The sequence below is a fragment of the Pipra filicauda genome, unplaced genomic scaffold, assembly GCF_003945595.2.
Source record: "Pipra filicauda isolate LSUMZ 115617 unplaced genomic scaffold, ASM394559v2 scaffold440_size556015_pilon, whole genome shotgun sequence".
In the NCBI taxonomy this organism is placed as follows: Eukaryota; Metazoa; Chordata; class Aves; order Passeriformes; family Pipridae; genus Pipra; species Pipra filicauda.
In genome coordinates, this window is record NW_024104577.1 from 446889 (window position 1) to 461753 (window position 14865).

The following is a 14865-nucleotide window of genomic DNA, read 5'->3' on the forward strand; positions in this document are numbered from 1 at the left end:
GAAACTGAATTAGTGTATTTCAAGATTTCCTATGGTAATAAAATAAGATCAATTAGTTAAACTGTAATCTCACTCTGTCCAGTTGTTTTTGCAGCAACATAGGCAACTCTAAACTAATACCTAGTTGTTTGGTTTTTCCTTGAACTGGAGAAGACCTGTCATTGATTTGACATTTTATTAGGTTTTTGTTGTTTTGTTTTTAAAAAGCTCCTTTCTGTTCAAAACAGCCTTGTTTGGAGGAATGACTGTTGGATCATGAATTTTACATAACAAGCTAATCTGCGCTTTATGAACTTTTAAAAAATGTTAATTGGATATGAGAATAATTTTTGTCTAATATCCAAACACTACTTATCACTAATTACAATCATCTGTTGCTTTAGGCAATTACTCCTGGGAGCTTCTGCCAACTGAGTTTTTTCAAAGCAAATTATCTTCTCTGATTTCAGAGAATACAAACCCTACCATGAAAGTTAACACAGTTAAGTTTTGGTGGTTTTGTTAACAGAGCTTGAGGAAACAGAAGCAGCTTATCCTTACAGTTTTGTTAGTCTGGACACCCAAATTTCCAGAGGACAACAAAGATAGGTAGTGAATATCAAGATTTTTCTGAGATGGACACCAATATACTCTGTTCCCTGGAGGGAATTATGTGGGGTACTGCCTCATCTGTTTCCTGTGCCCTTTTCGTTCTTTGAAACATTGAAGTATCAGTAACATTGGTGAATATCAGTGATTGTTTTCACTAGACACCTTCAGAAACAGTACAAGAGCCTTTGATTTATTTACCTTTGAAGGCTGTGGTCCTTGTACTCCAGAGAGGGTCAGGATCTTGGCTTTTTTTCCTAAGCCATAGTTTGGCATCCTAATTTATTTTCCCTTTTCTTAGAAGAGTCACATGAGTTCATCTTTAAGCCTTTGTCTAATGAACCTCCAAAACTTCTTTGTTCTGAAAGGACTTGTTCCTTGACATTCCCAGGACTGAAATGAATTGCTCTATAGTTCCCTGGTTTCTTCTTTTACCCTTTTCCAAATACAGGTGTGACATTTGCCTTTCCCAATTTGCCAGGGACCTGCCCCAATTTTTGTGACCTTCCACAATTATAATGGGAAACCTTGCTGTGCCATTGGCCAGATTTGTCAGAACCTTTGAGTGTAGGTGAGCTGGCCTCTTCAGTTTCTATGGGTTGAGCCCTTAGAAGTTATCCCAGACTCAATCCTCACCTATTGCTAGCAATGTTTCTCCTTTGTGAGCCCTCTTTCCTGATCATAGATGCTTGAGAGACCTTGTCAGAGAAGACTGAGACAAAAAAGACATTGAGTTTGGTGATCTTTCTGTCTGCTGTTGATAAATTAGCTGGTTTGTGTAGAAGCCAGTCCATTTCTGTTTATTATATGTAATTTAGAAACTGTATCCAAATAATCAGTTGAATTCATGACTGGTAATCTAACACAAGGCCTGGTAACTGAGAAGAACACAACCAGTTCTTGAAAAGTCTTTCTCAGAGGGAATATATGTTTCTTCATTTCATTAAAAAAGGCAAGCAACTTCAGAAGCCATATGATATGCTAACATGATATGTGCCATATCTATTGATTATTTTTTAAAAGTACACAGTACACTTGACAAAAGTAATTTGGATAAAAATGTTCTAATGTGGAAACTTTCCAGATTACAAAGGGAGCATTTCTCCTCAAGCAAGCAACTGAAAGAGATGACTGAGGAAAGGAAGGAAAACAGAGGTCTCTCTGGGAAACTAGACCTTACCAAAAGCAGCTCCAGCATGGAGGAAAGTAAAATGGTAAGACAAAAGGCCTGTGGCACTCACTGTTTAGGCTTTTTTATACTGTGAGAATAATCTGCATTTGCTACGCTATTTTATGTTACTTTCCTTTTTTTTTTTTTTTGGTAAAACATGAATAAATATATCCGATAACTTGAAGAAGCTAATTTGAGAATGTATTTTAAGTGATATGCTGTGTATTTAACTGAAGAGTTATTTGCAGAAAACAGTTATTTTAAAAGTATGGATATGAGTAAGTTGTGTTCGCATCTTTAATCAAGAAAGCATTTTGTAGATATGGATTATGATTTCTTGTGAAGAATGTTCTATCTTTCTACCCAAACTTTTTTGTCAAGTTTTATTAGCTACCATTGTAGACTTGCTTATTTCTATTTCACGTAACTTTTTTCCCCTTTCCCTTATTTTGGTGTGGATTTGGCACACTGGATATATTTTACTGGATTATTTTCTGATATCTTTCTCCTCTTATGTGACCAGTTAGGACCTTCCCACTCTCTCTACCCAACTCAACATTGACATCCAGTTTTTCTATCCTATTGCATAGCAGCAGGAACAAAGGAAAGGTCTTAGCATATCTAGAAAATCTTCTCTCCTTTCATTGTGTGGTAGCACTTGTAGTATTTCTACACTTAGCAACGTAAACTTTGTTTGGGTACTGGCTTGCAAATTTCTCCTCCTTCTCTCTCTTGGACCTCTGGGTGTGGAAGGTAAATGTGGTCTGTTCCCTGCTGCTGGCAGGCATTGTGATAATCATTGAGAGACCTGCAGAAGGTCTTCAGATTTGTTGGTGTCTTCTGTGCAGCCGATGGAGTTATTCCATCCATTGTCTTAGTGTTATCCACTGCTCAGGAAGATTGGCAATTAATAAACTGAGGAAAAATAAAAAAAAAAATCCCCTTTTACCTCTGGAAGAATAACAGCTTCTTCCATGCAAATATTAATGTGTTAAAAGACATTTGCTCTCCTAGTTAACCTAAAAAAGTCATTTTATCAGGCACAAAAGAAATACAAAAAGATAAAAGCAACTGTCTGCCCTAACTACAGACAGCAATTGTTGTTATTCATGACTACAAAACATGATTCCAAGCTGAAAATTATCTGCTAGAAACCTTAAGCACTTGCTAGAAATTGCTGTGATACTGTTTTCCTTTTTGTTTTGTGTTCCTTAGTAAAATGTACGTTATACTTGACAAGAATGCAGGACAAAATTCTCTTCATGGTCAAGGTTTCTAGTAGTGGAAACAGGATTAAATGGTATACTCAAAATTAGCATGTTACTGGAAGGTAAAAAACCGCCATAAAATAGCGTCTCTGTTAAAAGAACTGTCATTCACAGAGGGGATTGTTTTAATTGTTTTACTGGAACAATTTCAAACCACAGGACTGTCTTGAACATGTAATAAAAATAAGAATTTTCTGAGGAGTTGTATTAGTGGTCCCCTATGAGATTAGTTATTTCTTACCTTGGGTGGCTCTGTATTTTTCCTGAAGACTTTTGTAATCTTTTGGGAAGCAGGAGTGCCTGTATGTAGTCTTGTTTACCCAGCTTGGACAGATTTTGTTTTTCTTCTCAAAATGAAAAAGCAGAAGACTGTAGCAGAACCTGAGTACAGATAACATTAAATATACTGTTACTGGCCTTCACTATACCCATGCTAAAACTGTGTGAAAATGTCAGTGTGTTCTCTTTCCTTAATTTCCCCCTCCTGCTTTCTTGATCTATTCACTATTTTCTTATATTTTATACTATTGTTAGACATCCCAAATAAGTCTTTTCCACTCTAGTTTGATAATCTTATGTTGGTTTCTCACTGTACTGTTATAAAACAATGGTTTACGGTCTTTGTTGTTGTCGTGTTTAAGATACAGCTTTCTATTTGTTAAGTTGTATATATTTACTAAAGATATGAAGGCTGGAATTTCTGCTACATGCTATTGTTGATGAAGTTTGTTTATAACTTACATCAATTTATTATACTACGGACTAAAATTAGTGTAAATGAATGAGACACGGCTTGTGGGATTTAACTAATGTAGTCGTAAGCCTATTTTGGCTAGTTATGTAGTCATATATAATCAAAGCAAAAGCATTTTTTAAAAGACTTTAGAGTGACAGCGTGTTGTGCTGCCAGGCCAATCAGACAATTTTCTGCTTGCAGGTGTTGGAAGTGGGTACAGTTTGAATGTACCTGAAAGTATTAACATGAATGAATGAATTGCATCTACTGATAGCATGGAGGTTTTTCTCTGTAGCAGGTCATGGCTGTGACCCCTGCAGGACTGGGCTTTGTTTAAATACTTTATTTATATACTTTTTTTCCAAAATGCTGTCTAATTAGAGAGTTTTCTTACTCTGGCTTCCATATGCATGACTGCAAACATTAACAAGGAATTGAGGAATTCTGTAAAGGTTTGAGAATGAGCTTTGTGGGCTTTGTTTTCAGCCGCATGCAGCTCCTATTATACACCTAATGGATTTCTTTTGATTCTAACATTCCTCAGATACAACAGTTAATTTTTTCTGTTTGTTTCAGGAGGAGGTGCATGTTCTCCGTAGCTTATACCAGCATCTGGTAGAAGGCTGTGTGCTTACAAAGCAACCAGAAGTTCCCATAGACAGTTTGTCTTGGTCAGAGCTTTGTGTCCTCGTGTATGAAAATATTGATACCCTGGTCTTAGACTTCAGGAGGGCTCAAGACAAGGTAAGTGTCCTTAGGCATCAGCTACCTCTGCTAAATTCAGTGACATTTGTCCACACCACAGTCTCATTAAAAAAGAGTTATATTCATCTTCTTTCAAAAAGAATTTGGACGTTAATAATTGAATACCATTAATTATGGCTTGTCTGTATCTCAGTTTGATGACTGAAGTCTGTAGGAAGTCTCTAAGCTCCACTTTCTGTGCCAGGCATGCTGATAGCACTATCCAGTATTAGCCACAGGAACTTAATTAAAAAAAATTAAATTAATCTTACTGATGAAACAATTCAAGGAACGTAGTAATTTACAATCTTAAAGCAAGTCTTTATTTTTCCATAATTCAGAAGAAAAACACACTTACTCCAGGATTACTATCTTTAAATTATGTGTTTATGTTTCAGAGGTACTATATGGAAGAATACCAGTGTGCGGTTTTTTTGCTTAATTGTAAATTTTTGGTTATTGTGTCTGTATTCAGAAACACAATAGGAAATACCTACTTTTGTAAAACATGCCAGTATTTGTTTAAGGGAGAAGCTGTAGTTTTCTGAGTGATTTTAGTATGAATGAGCTTACGTGGCCTTTCCCTCCAGAAATCCCTGCATTTTTAGGACTTTAAATCAACTGGCTCCAGCGAGTAACATATGCCACTCTTTTTTTGGATTTCAGTTTGTGTTCTAGGTCCATCGATCAGCCCAGCCCTACAGTCTAATAGCATAATTTCAGGATTTAGAGCCCAGTTATTTAGTTCCATAAGCATAGGAAGGGAAAAGCTCTTTCAGATATTTCTCATCCTCTGGAACTGTGACCACTCCTCTGGCCCGAGCATAGGACAGAGCTGTGGTTGCACTGAATTGTTTTAAATCTGCCCATCATTTAATAAATAGCCCAGCAGTCAAAAATTACTAAAGAGGGGTAGTATAAAATCCGGATTATGTAGATTTGATGCACATTTCTATTTCCCTTTTGAAGTAGAGGAGTAAAGGGAAGGGAGTAAATATTGTTGTTAGTGTTTGTAGGGCTTGTGTCTTATTGTTTCTTCTTTTTTAATTAAGTGTTGTTATTGAGAGTGATTATGAGGTCTTTGAAGCTCTTCACATGTACTTAGCAGCTTTTCTGGGATTTTTGGGCTGTGTTGTTACCTGTGTTGTACCTGCTTTCTTGAGAACAAAATCTTTCTCTTGCAGTTCTGTGTGATCGATCTGGAAAGTATCTTGTTGATATTTTCTAGTAACAAAGTGCAGGTGTGTGCATTTAGAGACCACTGTTAGCTTGATTTATTCCTACATTTAATTTGCATGGAAGTGGCAGTGCTAAACCACATAATGAATTCCTCCATGCTTGTTGAAACATCATAAATTAATGAGCTACTTGTGAAGAAAAACACTCTGTATGCTGGAATTTCCTGAAGTTGTTTTAGTACTTAATTATAATCTGGAATGTCTTTGCTTTACAAGAAAACAAAACAAAAATATTAAGGACTGTTTTTTAGTTGTTATTTGCAATCATCACAAACCTCTAAAGGACTGGAATACTTGGACTAATAATTTAACAGCACAAAATTTCATGCACTTTAAAAAAAAAAAAAAAAAAAAAGAAAGATGGGAAGCATCCAGTTCAGATTTCGGACAAAGAAGGCAACAAATGTCTGCAAGGTGATATAAGGATGGGAAAACTGAAAGTAAATGAAATTCTTTATTCCAAAGTATCTTTCAGTTTTGTGGTAAGTTTCAACTAATTAATCTGTTGTGAAAGGATTTTACTTACTTTTAATAAGTAAGTAAAATATATTGAAGAATATATTGAATTTTAATATATTGAAGAAATTAGAATTTAGACTTTATGCTGGAATAGTCTGTGCTTAACTTAATATGTACAGTTAAAGTAGAAAGGTGCTTAGAGATAAAATAATTTCTTCTTTTTAAATGCTTGTCACATAGATATCTCACCTGGAACATGTTTGCAAGGACAAAACTGATACTATGAGGGATCTTCAGCGGAGCCAAGAAGATGCTTTTCAAAATATAGCTGAACAGTTGAAAGCACAGGACCACTGTTGGCAGAAAGAAAAAAAGCATCTTGAACTGCAATATTCAAGTCTCCTTGCTGAAGCTCACGCAAGAGCAAAGGTATGGCACTGTAAACTTCTGATTTTTTTTTCCTTGTGAATACTTAATGGAATATTTCAGTAGTTTAAGTCCCTTATCATTTTAAGGTTGCTTAGGAATTTTAGTTTATCTTTAAAGTAAAAAAAAAACCAAAAAACCTTGTGCTACTATTAACTTCAGTTCTAAAAAGAAATAAATGACTTTTTAAAAGCATTCTGAAAGGAATTTGGTCTACAGCCCTAATTCAGAAGCCTAATTTTGTCGATAGTTGCTAGTGATATTTTTTTTTGAGAATGTTGAAGCTATGAGGTTGAATTTGCTTATTTTAAGACTTGCATAGGGCAGCAGTTACTTTTTCAGTGTCTGCTTTGCAAAGATTGTAGAGTAACAGTAACTGGTGTCTGGGGATAAATGTAGGTATGTACATTCTGACCCTAAGAGCCAATTAGCAGCTACAGTGGTAGATTTCAACAGTGTCAAAGGACTCTGTTTTACAGATACTACAATAAGCAGTGGTTCAAAAGTGTACAACTGTCATCACTGATTGTTAGACAAGTTATTTGCATTCTAAAATGTTTCCTGTTATTCTACAACCACTATTCACAGTCTTTACAGTCACATTCTTTACACCTGTTTAAATTAAAAATGTTGCGAAATAGAGGAAATAGTTATACCTTGTTATTTGTGACTTACTACAACTTTACTTCATCAAAAATGCTGTATTTGATACAGATTTGGGGGCTGGAAGTCTTTGCACACTGAAAAATGTATTTATGGAGTATTTAATCTGTCTAATTTTATGTTCCAGAGTCTTCCTTATTCTTCTCTTGCTTACACTACCTTTGTTTCTGCTTTGTAGAGCAATGTTCTTTCTGAAATTGGAGCATGTAATTTCCTATTGTTAAGTTAACTCATAAAACTGTATTGTGGGCAACCATATGCTGTTGAACCTTCTCTAAGCTATCACAGTACTAGTTGACTGTTGTCAGAAATCAGGAGTCCATTTGTTGTTGAAGACTGGAAATTTTCCTCACACTATTGATCTGGTTTCATACATCTGATTCTGTAACTGTTTACTAGAAGAAATACTTTTATTATCATTACTAATAATTTTTCTTACTTTAACGTGTTATTTGAATGTGAAAATATTATTTTCTTTTAGCTTTTATCTAGGTGAAAATGATCAGGTTAACATTTTTCTGTGTTTTTTTGTTTGTTTGTTTGTTTGTTTGTTTTGGTTTGTTTTGGTTTGTTTGTTTGTTTTGTTTTGTTTTTTTTTTTCCCCTGTTATCCCAGGAATACCAAGCAGCAGCACAGCAAAACAGGGAAAGAATGTATGCCCTTGAAAAAACCCAGGAGAAACTGGCCCATGAAAATATTTCTGTGAGAAATACATTAACAAATGTTCAGAGGGAGCGTTCATCTCTCCTGGCAGCCTGTGCACTGTTGTCTGGTACCCTGTGTCCCCTCTACAGCCGACTATGTGCTATGACTTCCCAAAAAGACCTACTCCAGGATCAGGTCAACTTTTATGAATTTCTGAACCAGAGGATTGAGACTATAGTTCATAGTTTCCCTGCTGAAGAGGAAAACAATCAAGATGAAGCCAGACGAAGACAAAGGAGAGCCAAAGACCTGGTTTATGTATTCCGAAGAGCTGTGATTGTAGTTTTGGCAGCCAATAGACTCAGAGCTGCAGCCCGGTCTTCTACTTCCCTCTTCACCTGGACAAATGGCTTAGAAGGAGGCAATGGGATTCAAGTTTGTGTGGGAGAATCTGAAGGCAGACGTAATGTGTCACATAAGCTAATTGTTTTCTTCTTTTGATAAATGTTCTGTTAAATTACATGGCTAGCAAATAAGAAAGAGCAATATTATTATTACTAGAGTGTAAAGACATATTTAATGATCCTTTGACAAATATAATTTCTGGATTTATGATTTTTAGATTTATTGAGCAATGCAATTTCACCTAGAAGTAAATACCTAGTCTGTTGAGCGTTGCAAATAAAGTTGCAACTACACACATGAACTCACACTTTTTGATATCCTTGATATCTGTGTTATGGATTTCAAAATTAGGTGCTACGGCATCTTTGCTGTGGTAAATATCTTGTAATGTTCCTAAGTCATTAACACCAACATGTTTGGTGGAAGAATATTTCCTCTTCTTTTAATAATAATTTCTAAATATTTATTTCCTACTAAAAAATATACAAAAAGTTGGTTTCTGATTCATGTAGAATATTAGTATGGGATTTCTAAATTTTCTTTGGAGATCACGTAGCCTGCTTGTTCATTTCTTTTACCAGACCAGTTTATGCTTCCCCCCACAAAGGGTGAGTGGTATCAAAAATGACTGACAAACTAGAGATTCATCTACTTTTCTGTTTCAGTAGTTTTGAAAGCATGTTTAATACAGTCTAAATAGTCCTGACTAGTTTGTGGCTTATATGCTTAGTTTTGGTCAATTTCTGAAAGAGCTGGAGATAGTAGTGTGCCATATCTAAGTGATCCTGTTATATTGATAGTTGCAATTCTGTTTCACAGGTTATAGAGATGGAGCTGACTGCCTTGAAGCACTTGGCTGGTTAACTAGCTCTAACCTCCATTCTGCAATAATCAGTTCCCTCTCTGAATTGCAGGATGTCCTTAGCAAACCAGGTACTTTTAAAAGTATATTCTTGTGATAGAAATATTAAAAAAAACCCCAAAACCAAACCCCAAAAAAACCCAGGGTGATCACATAATTTCCAGTTTCAGGATTTTAGGTAAACTATTCTGGATTATATCTCTGAAGAGCTGTATTGCTAGAATAGATTAACTTTATTTCATTGGTAATATTTTATTAAGTATACAGAGTCATGAAGGCAGAAGGCTGGAGAGTGCTTCTGGAGTTTATTTGCAGTGAGAACTGATATAAGCTCCCTTAGTTCATCTGCACTGTTGCCATCCCTGGTTCTTTGTTAACTTGTATTTTAAAGTCCTAGCATTTCCCTTTATGTGAATAAAGGGAAGTAGCAGGACAGATAAGGTGACACATTTCCCAGAGGGCTAAAGAGTAAACTGGTACCAGAAGACTGCCACCTTATTTTGATTCAGTTGCAGATGCTTTCTTTGATCATGTTGCTTTCAGTAACTTGAATTTATGTCCTCACAAAGCAAAGTTTGAACTGTGTTTCAGATTCAACATTCTGTGTTTCAGAATATTTACAGGGTTCATACTGTATAATTGAAAAAGAATCATGTATTACACCGATAGACACTAAAAAACCTACTTGATGTTTCTTTTTTGTTGTTGTTTCTTAAAGATCCAAACGCCTGGCTTTCTGGAAACTCACTTATAAATGCAGCCAGGAGCTCCTTTTCAAAACTTATGGACAAGCTGTGCTTAATGCTGGGGACGGTTCCACTAAATTATCCCAGGTGCATCACTTACCTGGAGAAGGACTCCTTGATACAGAGGCTGGCTTGTGGACTTCTCAGAATAAATAACCAGGCCCTGGAAGCTGGATTGCACGAGAGACTGCCCAGTGTGGTAAGCATATTTATAGTGCTACTTCATGGAAGCAGAAGGGTCACAGAGTAAGTGTTACAGTGAGTCTCTCTTTATAGTATCATTAATTGTGTTTCAGATTGTTTGAATCCATTGCAATGAAGTCAGCAATAAGGACAATCAGAAGTTGATTTGTAACACCCAAAAGTGTTGGGGCATGAATAGACCTTTTTTTTTACTGTGAAAGGATTTTTAGAAGAGGCTTAGTGTATGCAAGTAAAAGATTTTTTGATGTTCCATCAGAACTGTATTTGCTTATAGGAACAAACTTGCTTTTGGTTTTAACTGTCAAGGTTCTTTTTCTTTAAAGTATTTCCTATTTTCTCATGTCTACCATGAGAAGGTAACCTTGTTCCCTTTAATTATAATGGAAGGATAAACTCTTTCTCTCATATTCTGTCTTTTACTGTGGGCCTTACGTGAAAACAGTACTTCCTTATAAACAGAATTTTCAGTAACCCTCAATAGGTGAAACAGGTTCATATTTTTGCACTTGTGAGTGTCTTTTAGAGGCAGAGGACATAAAGGCTTTGTCTTAATTTTCTTGGGTGTTAGCTGTGATTTATTTTATCACTAAACCAGCACATTTTATAGCACATTACTTTGTTTCTATTGCCAACAGAGAAATGTAACATCCTTGCAGCAGCTGGTGTTTGAATACACACGAAGACTTCATATGTCAGAGACAAAGTGCCGCTCGCTGGGCCTGCAACTTGAAGAATTCAAATGGAGTTTCAATGAGATGAAAAAGGATGCTGAAAAAGCCAGGAGCCTGCAAGAGCAATTAAATACATTACAGCATGTAAGCATATTTGATTTCAAGATTGTCTTGCTCATCAGAGAACTTCCCTTTTACACATTTTTTTGCTTTGTGTTCCTTTGAAAAACAAATATAAAATCTAGTCCTGATAGAATTTTCCAGAAAACTTGCCTTGTAAATGTCACTAAACTAGAAGTCAGATGTATTTAGAAATATCTCCTTTCCATTGAAGTTTCTTTTTGATTTGTAGAAGGAGATAATCTGTGCAAATTACATGTTTGGTCTCCAGCAACCCAGGTTTTCTTCCATTTGTTGAAAATGTTGATGTGACTTATATAACCTGAAAGAATTTATAGATTTCACTTCAGCAGAGTAAAGTCAGTTGGAATGAGGGTACTCAGTAAGTGTGTTTATGAGAAGTTCATAAAGTATAAATACAGCCATTTAAACTCTGCATGGATATTGCTGACTGTTATGATAGACATTTTACTGTGTCTTTGACTGTGAGTTATATCCTGAGATAGTTAACACAAATTTTAGTGGAGCTGTTTCCTTGAGTGAGTAAGTTTATGGCAGGGGAAAAAATACCTCTTCTACCTTCTCAGTGCACATATGCACCAAATTCCCCTGAGTCTTAACTGTCATTGGTTGCTTTACTTAAACACCATGGGTTCATTAACCTGTAAAGACCACTGTCTGATGGGAATGAGAAGAGACAACAAAAAAGGTTCCTTAACTACTTGAAGCCCTCAGATAGTGAGTAACAGATGAGGTGCTTGCAGAACTGATGCCATTTGATGATCTGTCACTGATCCCTGTCATACTTACGGAACTGTGCCTTCAGTCCTTCTTGGAAGGGAGGAAACCTGTCTTGCTTTAGCATGCTAGAGGTTCCCTAAGCACCTTTCCTCCCATGCTTATTTTCTACAGGCTGAATTCAGAACTGAGCTCACATTTGAGCTTCCTGAGAAAGTGAATGGGTAAGGTTCCTTAGTCACGCTCTACAGGGGCACAGTGTAACTGAAACAGTTGTGTCCCAAAATAAGCAGTGTCTTCCATGGTTGTGTTGATCCTGAAGCCTAGTTGGTAGACTTTCCAGTGTACCCCAACCTAAACACTTCCAAGTAGAGAATATTTACTAGATGATGTTGTACCCGTTCTCCTTTCTGTTCCTAGCTGGGAAAATGATTTTTTTTTTTTCTCAAATGAAGAAGGCTATATGTGATCATCGTCAGTTTTGTTCTTAATGAGTTTTATTACTGTACAATTCTGGGATAGTTAGGTGAAATTGTCTCATTTTAGATTGTCAATTCAAATTTAGATTGTCATTCAAATGCAGATGATTTTACTTGAAGAACTGTTCCTTCTTTCTGGAACAGTTTTGGGAGCGGAGAAAAAGTCCAAGAAAGTGTTCACAAGGGTTAACAAGATATGCACTAAAATGTTGGACATTGTTCTGTATATATTTCCTTCTAAAAATTGATATTTTGCAAGCTAGAGTGCTAATTTGGATAGAATAATGAATACCTAGTCTTAACAGTACCCTGCATGCTCTTAAGAAAAAATACTGTTAATAAGCTAGTCTGAGGTTTTATTGTTTGGTAACCTGTCTTCATGTTAAAAAACCTAACTATTAATCTTTAGCATGCATTTGTTTTAGAATTTGATAGCTTTGCAAGTGGAACTTAGAAATTCAGGCAGGTAAACTAGTGAATATAGTTATCAATACAATCAAATACAATTTATTTCTCTTTTCAGAGAATGATCACCCAAGACAATATACATGAAGAATTAAATAATGCGTTACAGCGTGAGCACAAGGCAAGACTGCTTTTAATGAAACAGGAGCAACAGCTAAATGAGTTAAACAATAGACTACAAATACTTTCCAGCGAAACAGCAGATAAAGACCAAGACCTAAATCTATCCATAAGGGTAAGATTATTCTTCTGGAATAGTTACCAGAAATTTACCTCTCGTTAATATTGCATGTCTTGTGCAAATAAAATTACAGGAGAAAATGCACATTTACTGCTGCGTCAGAATTTTTGGGTACTCAGAAAAGATTTTAAACTACTTTTTTTTTTTTCCCTCCTTTGAGCTCTAGGTGTTGTTTTTAAACTTGGAGGAAAAGACTTTAATGAACTTTTTTTTCTCTCTCGCAGCTTACCAAAACTCAGCTTTATTCATGCCTTTGTTAATGACAGGCAGAAAGGGTCTCTGCCTGTGCCCTGGCATTCCAACTGACAGACCCTTTTCTCTTAGCTAATTGGGTATTGTGGCTCAGAATGCTGGTTTAGTTTGTTTGTTTGGGGGTGGGGTGTCTTTTTTTGTTTGTTTAAGGGGTTTTTTTTTGGTTTTGTAGCTCTTATTTTGCAGTACAGTGGAACAATCTAATCTTTGATAATCAATCTTGATCTTGTAAAACAGTGTTCTTACAAATTCTTGCTTTGAATTCTTTATTCAGTTTTTAAACGTGTAAGAGGGGGAAAAATATAATATTAGCTACTTTTGGTTTTGATAGCTTAATTTTAAACTTATTCATGCTTAGCAGCTATCAATAAGGAGGTATTTTGGTATTCATGTACTTTCATAAAGTAGGCTTGTTAAAGCAGTAATACTTAATTTCTTCACTTTATCAGTTCAAATTTTAATCTTGCATATGTTTATCTCTTTAATGGCTTATACCATAAAACATCCAAGGTAGCTCATCACTGTCAAGGTCAACTGGGACTAAGTAACTATTTTATGCTACTGTTTTTTATTAGATGTGGTAAGTCAGTAGCTCTGATTGCTCTGTGTTCGAAAAGAAACTTTTACACAAACGCTAAATGGTTATCTATGCCAGACAGAAATTTTACTCCTGTTACAAGCTAGTCTTAATGCAGTAATATTTTTTTCTTCCTAATGATGGCCATTGTGTGTATAGTTACTTTCTTTTAGAGATATTAGTACCCGTAATGAAACCAATCTATTTTTAAATTTGTGAAGTGAGTCATATAAATTGTTAATGAATTGCATTTCAAGTGCAATATACGTTAAATCATGTAGCTGCCACTGATATACCCCAAAATAGTCTTCAATACATGTTTTAGAAGAAGATACCCTCCGTTTTGGGCTTGTTTACTGTGCTAATTTTAGTGAAGCTGCCACTGATTTACAACATCATAAGTCAGAAAAGAATCTCATCCAAATGCTTTGATAACACTCATGGAAAAATGTTTTCTGATATGAAGGTTTGGCATGTTTATTTTCACTAGCTATTTCATTAAAATCATTATATGCACATTCTGTGTTCTGAAAACGTAGTGTCCTTTGCTAAAGACACACATCTAAATTCATTAAATTCAGGTGGAGTTTGGGATTTCTAGGCTTGTTGGAAATGAATGTTTTCCCCGAGCAGCCTCCCTATTCATGGGTGGATTTCAGGTGAAGGTGATAGACAATTTTGTGCCTTCTGTTCCTTTTCCTCTTCTTGCATTTATAGCCGCATAATGTCCCTGAAAAATAATTTCCATTATTTATATGTTTTCTTTTATTAATATTATTGCACACACTTTAAAAGTTTTGTTTAGTTTTACTTTGAAGCTGAGTGACATGTGAACATAGGATGTCTGTTCTGGAAGAGGTGTTATTACGTTGAATTATTCAAGAACAGCTAGTATGTTTAAATTACTAAGCTCTTTAACTCGAAAGTACATACAACTCAGTGGCTTCATAAAGCATTTTTAATCATACCTTGCTAAACATTTTGACCTAATGCAAATGAAAAATGCATTCTTTTCTTGTTGATTAGAATAGATATTCTCATGAGAACAAGTGCTTGCTTTGTAGCAAAGTGATGTTAAACTTAGCTTAAATCTTTGAGGCACTGCAATTCAGCCTAAACCACTAGAGGTGAAATGCCTGTGGCACCTAAACTTACTTGGATATCTGA

General features: G+C 35.5%; 1 protein-coding gene across 4 annotated transcripts in view; it reads left to right on the forward strand.

Moving 5' to 3' along the window:
• The window catches only part of LOC113989388 (coiled-coil domain-containing protein 171-like), a 45901-nt gene that overhangs the window by 22819 nt on the left and 8217 nt on the right, over window positions 1-14865 (forward strand). For 3 of the 4 annotated variants that reach the window (XM_027723885.2, XM_039385848.1, XM_039385846.1), the window contains exons 8-15: window positions 1673-1802; window positions 4340-4507; window positions 6445-6633; window positions 7909-8401; window positions 9163-9276; window positions 9924-10150; window positions 10791-10970; window positions 12687-12863. In XM_027723885.2, coding sequence (XP_027579686.2) covers window positions 1673-1802; window positions 4340-4507; window positions 6445-6633; window positions 7909-8401; window positions 9163-9276; window positions 9924-10150; window positions 10791-10970; window positions 12687-12863 — 1678 coding nt within the window. The remainder of the gene's footprint in view (window positions 1-1672; window positions 1803-4339; window positions 4508-6444; window positions 6634-7908; window positions 8402-9162; window positions 9277-9923; window positions 10151-10790; window positions 10971-12686; window positions 12864-14865) is intronic. The other variant, XM_039385847.1, reaches the window with a different exon arrangement.